Source organism: Solea senegalensis, linkage group LG1 (assembly GCF_019176455.1).
Source record: "Solea senegalensis isolate Sse05_10M linkage group LG1, IFAPA_SoseM_1, whole genome shotgun sequence".
In the NCBI taxonomy this organism is placed as follows: Eukaryota; Metazoa; Chordata; class Actinopteri; order Pleuronectiformes; family Soleidae; genus Solea; species Solea senegalensis.
Window position 1 is genome coordinate 31,007,732 of NC_058021.1, and position 7,530 is coordinate 31,015,261.

General features: G+C 40.3%; 1 protein-coding gene across 2 annotated transcripts in view; it reads right to left on the bottom strand.

Moving 5' to 3' along the window:
* The window catches only part of qtrt2 (queuine tRNA-ribosyltransferase accessory subunit 2), a 50,265-nt gene extending 42,815 nt beyond the window's left edge, over positions 1 to 7,450 (bottom strand). For both annotated transcript variants that reach the window (XM_044035249.1, XM_044035240.1), the window contains exons 1-5: positions 6,945 to 7,450; positions 6,051 to 6,106; positions 4,699 to 4,775; positions 3,769 to 3,978; positions 2,340 to 2,539 (exon numbers count right to left, since the gene is read on the bottom strand). In XM_044035249.1, the coding sequence (XP_043891184.1) occupies positions 2,340 to 2,539; positions 3,769 to 3,978; positions 4,699 to 4,775; positions 6,051 to 6,106; positions 6,945 to 7,162 (761 nt within the window). In that variant the 5' untranslated portion in view covers positions 7,163 to 7,450. The remainder of the gene's footprint in view (positions 1 to 2,339; positions 2,540 to 3,768; positions 3,979 to 4,698; positions 4,776 to 6,050; positions 6,107 to 6,944) is intronic.
* Positions 7,451 to 7,530: the final 80 nt, after the last annotated feature.

Here is a 7,530-nt window from a genome sequence, read left to right on the forward strand (position 1 = left end):
GATGGCAGATTGTAACTTTGGTAAGGGACAGTGAGTGGAGTCCTCCGTTTGTTACAAACTGGACTAATTTTACGTTACTTAACATATTAATTCAGCTTAAATTCGAATAATAATGTAAAATGAAACCGACATTCTTAAAACATGTCGTACTCTTTTTCATTTCAATCATCTGCAACACTAATAGGAAAAGATTCATGTCTAATGTTTACGTTTGACATTTTCAGAAATGCGAGTAAAAGAAAGGGTACATTTTCAGCAGACTATCCAAAATTGTTGGGAGTAAATGTAAATTAAATACAGCTGGATGTAAAATGGACAAAAGCTTACTGACACAGATAGAATCCTTAAAGGCTGAGCTGAGGTAATGACTGTTGACAGACAGACTGTGGAGGGGCTGAGGGAGCACAGCAGAGAAGCTGCTCTGTTTTCACTTGTCATCAATCAAGCGGGATAATTAATTGATTGAGCAGGACACACCAACTGGGCCTATTCAGTATTTCAAACATTGTTTTGCACACAAACAGCCAAAATGGCATCAGTCAGTGAACTTAACTGTTACAATGGAGTGTTCGTACTGAAAATCCAATAGGAACTACAGTAGTGTCAGAGCATCACAAATTAGAGGCTGTGACTTCCATCTTAAATTAATAACGAAAATAGAGATAAAAGAGTCAGTTAATCAATCAGGTGATCTACACTTAATCACTTGGACACTTTTCAAATGAAATACTGTCAGTGCTTTCATCACCTCCTCCATGGAGGACACCCAAGAAAGACTGATTGGAATAATTGCATTCACTGATTAATCTCTGTAAGAAAGAATTCATTTTATACATCCATCCATGCACTTTCTACCACTTTATCCTCCACAGGAGGGCCATAGGTCACTGGAGCCTATCCCAGCTGACACAGGAAAAGGCGGGGTACACCCTGGACAGGTCACCAGTCCTCATTTTAAACATTTATATATATACAAATTTGAGAAGTGTTAGCTTTGCAATCATTACAAATTGTAGTGTTCGGACTGTGTTCAATTTATGTCCCTATACAAAAGTTGTAACCATGTGAACGAACATCCGTACATTTGTTGTTTTTGCACATAGTATATAGCACATGGTTGTAGGAAAACAAAGCAAACGTTTGTCATTTTTTTGTTTGGTTCTATGTCATTTATACACTGGGAAAGAGTGTACAATGGGGGAACCTTTCAATGAATGCACATACACTCACTGGCCACTTAATTAGAAACACCTGTTCAACTGTATTAAAGGTGACATAGAATGCTTGTATCACACATATATGTTAGTTATTGAGGTCTACTTACATATATTAACTTGTCATCGTGGTTAAAAATCTCCTAATCGCTGCAAACGAGCCGATCAAAATATCTCCTCACTGACGTTCTCGTCAGCCGCGCTGTTTCAGACCAAAATCACACCCCCAGAACGTGGACTGTGTTGTGATTGGTCAGCCAATGAGAGCTTTCCCACTGTCCTGTGATTGGCCAGGTACCTTGAAGTGACGTAATTGGTAGGCCAGCTCTCAGATACACAGCTCCCCCTCTGGCGGTGGATGCTCTGCATCTCAGCAGCTACAACAAGAGTAGTTCTTCTTCTTCTGTGGTTGAATGTACGCAACCGGATGTGCCCGCACCAGGAGGCGCTACGGTGGTGAGAGGAGTGGTGAGATTTTCTGATGACGACATCAAATTACGGAAGTGCCGATCCGCTTCGCAGAGCCCAGGATAACAATAAAACCCCATTTTCTCAGCAGTGGCTGAACTGTTTGTTCTGAAACTTTAGGGTTTCATAAACGAGGTAATGACGCAGATACACACACAAACGCAGCCTTAATTGGAGATTCCGGTCTATGTGGCCTTTAACACAAATATCTAATGGGCAAATCACATGACAGCAACTATGTGGCAAGAGAACTTGCTATAGATTAAACCAAGCATTAAATTGACAACAAGACATGGTTGTTGGTGCCAGACAAGCTGAGTATTTCACAAACTGCTGATCTATTGGGAGTTTCATGTACAACAATAGTGTTTACATGGAGCTGTTTGAAAAAGAGGAAATATACTGTGAGTGGCAGTTCTCTGGGAGAAAAACTACTTGCTAATCAGAGGTAAAATGATAGTGAGGCAACAGTAACTCACATAACCACCAGTTACAGCGACCATCTCTAAATCCACAACATCTTGAACCTTGAAGCAGATGGACTTCACCAGCAGAACAACATGCTCAGTGCCACTCCTGCTACATTATGAGATGTTCTGTGTACCTCATAAAGTGACTGTTATGTGCATTTCCCATGCGGTAATGGGCAGCGCTAACCTGGGTTTGTCTTCAGGCAGCTCTTTGATCACAGCACTGATGAGCTGGGTCTTCAGGGCCTGGTCCATGGAGCCCGACTGGAAGCCATCCAGGCAGAATCCTGCCACGGGCCTCTTCGCCGTCTCCCTCGCAGAGCGAACCCTCTCTTCCAGGATGTCTCCTCCCTCCACCACCCCGAACACCTCCACTCCCTCCAACTCCTGCCAGTGACAGACAGGTTGGTGATTAAACAGCAGACAGAAAGAGATTCTACAAGATAGGAAGAACATCAGAGGACAAAGACAGAGGAGGAGATAACTGCTCAAGCCCACCACAGATGTTTAACAGATTACAGTTCTATTTTCCAACCAAACATTTTGAATAACAAGATTTGTGGGGACAGACTAGGTTTTATTCTTGACAGACCCATCAGGAGTTTGATAAGAAATTATGTTGACTGAACTTCAGTGCAATATTGATATAAAGAGACTGACCTCAAGTACACCATCAGTTCTGTTTGTTACACATAATTCAACATTTTACTTTCAGTGTCCCAGTGGAAATTTTCTATTAAGCACTAAGCAGTAAAAAAACAACATAAAAGCAGTATTTACAAATGACATATGGGTAATGAAAGCAACACAAATTCACATAAAAACATCAAAATAGAATGTAAGTCTTGTGGTTGTTATAGCCATGTCTGTGTAAGAGTCTTAATAAGCATATGGATTTTAGACGTATGGCCAAAACCATGTGCGCTGAGGTCACAGTGATCTTGAATGCTTGTGCCAGATGTTGTGAAATTTCCTCCTGGGCATTCTTGATTAATCACGTTTAGAATCACATCGACCTTGACCTGTGACCACCAAAATGTAATCAGTTCAACCTCAGGTTAAAGTGGATCACTGAAACCAAACTTGAATAAACTGCCTCAAAAGTATCCCTGAGACACAGCATTCATAAAAGTGGGACAGACAACATTAACTAAAGCAAAATACATCCAGCTACAACCATTACTGATGCAGAGGCATAAAAAAACACTCACAACTCTGGCAATTGCAGAATGATGCAAATTAAAAATTAATGAATGTTTGGATCAACTAGGAGAGTTGCACTACAGTTAGAAATGTATTCACTGAAGGATAAAGCAGTAAAATTGTGACATAAAGAATTATCCAATAATCCCTTCCACTGTGGAAGGCTGTTGTTTTCATTATGTATGACAATAAAAAAATAAATATATTGTCTTGTTTACAGTATTGCAACATTTAATCATAACCCCTGCATTATGGCGATACATTTTACATTTCAAGACTCTTGCTGATACACAGCCCAAGTTTACAGTGTTATCTGTAAACTAAATTAATCTCACTGTGTGCATAGCATTTGCGTGTGTTTGTGTGTGTGTGTGTGTGTGTGTGTGTGTGTGTGTGTGTGTGTGTTTGTCCACCTGTGAGTTTTGATGCACCAGCAGACACTCATCCAAATGTGTGAGGGTACGGTCCACAGACTTTCTAACACGTTTGCGTGACGTGTTGCTCTGCCATGTCTCTCCATCGGCCATGCTCTGGTACCAGTCTGGCTGCACAGTCTTCTGCAGAGCCATGAACTTAGCCACAGTCAATTCCATCCGTCCTCCACTGCCCCACACCGACACTGTCTGATAACAGCAAGAAGAGGGGACAATTTAGCATGAAATTAACAGCTGAGATAACGCGTCAGTTCAAATCTACAACATCCAAAAACATTCTAATGATGATCAGTAAATATTATGTTGTCTCTCACTTCTCCTCAGCCACTTTCACTCTTTTACTTGGGCTGTGAGACGTAATATTTTTGTTTCTACGGTACCTTGCTTGAACATGATGTCAACAACTGTTTTTTAATTTTTTAACAGTAGCAGCTGTGACTGGCACATACAGGCAGTTGTTTGGGTAATTACATGTGTTGCTTTGCCTTGGACTACTGTTCAAGCTCTCATCTCGCACTTCTAGCGTTATGAAGCTTTGTGTTTCTTGCCCTCACGATGTAAAAAGGATCATTGTGTGTGCAGTGGGGGAATGAAACAAAAACAAAACACCGTCACACTGAAAGAGAGAGTCACACGGAGAGAGTTGTGGCTTAATCAGCATTGTCTAAACTCATTTTACAATGTTTTGAATGTATCAGACAAGACATTTGTTCATTTGAAAGGTACACACAAAAGCTTTCAATGTATTATGTTTTTTCCAGACAGATTAGCACTTTACAGTGTAGACATGAGCGCACAAACAACTACCACTGGATTACAATACACTTAAAAAATGTGAAAATCCTTATGCATAATCACTTTGTCACTATGTCTGTTCACTAAAGCATCAGCATCTACATCAGTACTCACCTTGTTAGTTGTGTAACCTGTCGGGCAGAGGACTGCAGGATCATGAAGTGAACAGTACAACACAGTATCATGAAGACCTACAAATAACAAAAAAAACCAACAGAAGAATAAAACCAGAAGTGAATTTTCATCCAGCAACGGATGAGCACAAAGCAAGGTGTTCGGAGTAAGATACATTACATTACCACATATTAATGTGATAACTTTGGACGGGTGTATCAGGGGGCCTCATCAGCAAACACAGCTAAAGCACAAGATCAAGAGGTGGCAAAACAAAAGGTCTCAAATGCTGTTTTTTTCCCACCCTCATTATTTAATCACTACTCTTCCTTTATAGGGTGTTAGAGACAGATTGTAATGATCTCCTGAAGTGAGATGAAGTGGCACAACAGTGATTACATTTCTAATTTAAAAAAATGAGCTTGTTTAAGTCGGGGTAAAGCTTACTAACGCTGCTACTGATGTACTGAAAAGCCTGATGAGTCCACTCTTCAGGGGCATTCTTATAAACACTGACAACAGCACTATTTTAATCAGCTTTTTCATACTGAATTTAGCTTACAGCATAATTAAAAGCACCACAGTGTCCTCCAGTATGTCCATTTTGGCCATAGACTGTATATAAAAAGGACACTGTCTTTGTGTCGAGGGAAGACCAGGGAGTAGGACAGAAGAAGCAGTTAACCAAGAGGGGGGACTCTGCTGGTTACAACTCAATTTGAAAAGGTTTCTATGGGTAAATGATCCAAATTCTCACTTGATTTATAACAAAAGTAAACATTGTACTACTACTATATTCATTCCAAGTTTTTCCAAGAACAGAAAACAAACAATTTTTTAAGAAACGTGTAAACCATAACAACAATTAATTTGTCAACAGTTTTTTTCCTCAGGACAGAGATAAACCTCCAATCAATAATGAAAAATCTTATAATAATTTTGCTTAAAATAGCATTCCAGGTCAAAGTGGCTGTTGTTGTGGAGGTTTTTGTTTTAGATTAAAACTGATTCTAATTTATTAATTAAAATCTGGTCAAGAGGATCATTACAAATGAAATAAAACAGTTTTGAAATTGACACAAAGTTTTATAGATTTATGAATATAAACATGTCCTGCATCAACAGCAAGTGATGTGAATTACCAATATAATTCCCTGGCAGTTAAAAAGCTTTTAAGCTTTAACCAATACTGAACACACTGGAATAGCACTAGGTATCATTATCATCAATCAGTGCTTTTCCATCGCCTCTGCTCCTGTTTTCTCCTGATTACTCTCTGAAGAGAAAAGGAGGGAAGATGTATAAAAGAAAAGGAGGGAGGGTGTATAAAAAAAGTTACTGAATATACAAACCTGCAAACTTCCTGAATCCATCTTTAAACTCCTCCAACACTTCCTGGTGCTCAGCTCTACAGGGAGAAGTGATCAAGATGCAAGTTAGATTTCACAGTGTTCAATTTGTGTGTGTGTGTGTGTGTGTGTGTGTGCTTATTCAAGTGAAAAGGGAGCTTGACTTGTAACCGGAGGGTCGCTAGTTCAAATCCCCACCCGGTCAAAAAAGGGGTGGGGTACCCGTGAGCAAGGCTCCCAGGGCACTACTCAGTGTGGCAGCCCACTGCTCCTAATTCTAGGATGGGTCAAATGCAGAGTAATACTTTCCCTAAGGGGATTAATAAAATAAATTCTAAAACACTAACTTTTTAAGTACAGTTCTCTTGGGCACCAATGCCTGGTCTGACTAAGACAGAACCTAAATTTGAATGGTGGTTAGGTAAAGCATTAACTGGTTACGGTTATTGCGAGCAAGTGAGTGACTACATCCGTGGGAACAAAGTCAAGCTGTTTGCAGCAGACAAGATTATGAAAAAATTGATATTTATATTCATAACACATTTTCAGTTTGTCAATGATAATATAATTCTTTATCAACAATCTGCTCCTGGTCTTTCTCTTCTATCTCCCCCCTTTCTGCCCCCCACCTCTCCTCTGCCCCTCGTTTTTCCTTTCACCCCAACCAGTTGAGGCAGATGGCCACACATCTTTGAGTCTGGTTCGGTCAAAGATTTCTTCCTGTTAAAATGGAGGGTTTTTTTTCTCTCCACTGATGTGTACAATATTATCTTCCTAAATAGTTGACAAAAAAATTCAATTGATTCTTGTTCCTGACTTACCCCATTGTCCTACATACAATATACAATTTCCTACTGTAAAATATTCCTTAACTGTGCGTGTGTGTGTAAAACTTACATATGAGACAGGGTGACCTGTGTGACAGCGGGAAGGTTGCTCACGGTGTGCAGTGTGTCTTGTGTGAGATGCGGGACTGTCCCAAAGTGTGTGTACAGAAGACAACCTGGCACGTCCAAGGACTGCTGGGATGTCCTGCCGAGACCTGTCAGAACACCCAGCCGACTCCTTCCCTGAGCCACCCGGCACAGCTCCAGCTTCATCCTGCTGCCTGCCATTCAAACAACTGCACTAAAGACACCACCGTGTCTCCCAACGTCTTTTAAAAGTTGTAGTCTTGTCCGACAGCAGTAGCTAACGTTAGCTCCAAGCACAGACTCTCGAGTACACGTGATTTAGTCACGCTGCTATCAACACAGACACGTACGTGTTCCGTTAAGCTTTAGCCGAATTAAGAATTATTTAATTTACGAAAATAAAAGCGGTTCACCTTTAGGTTTTGTCGTTTTTCACATATAAACCCCTTAAAATCCAGAGAGTTTCGCTAACAAACTCATGGAGGAAACTACAAGTCGCTGAAAAATGACGTCTTCACCACGCGCAGTGCTCTAAAATTTGGTGTCTTGCGAGCTTAATTATTAATACG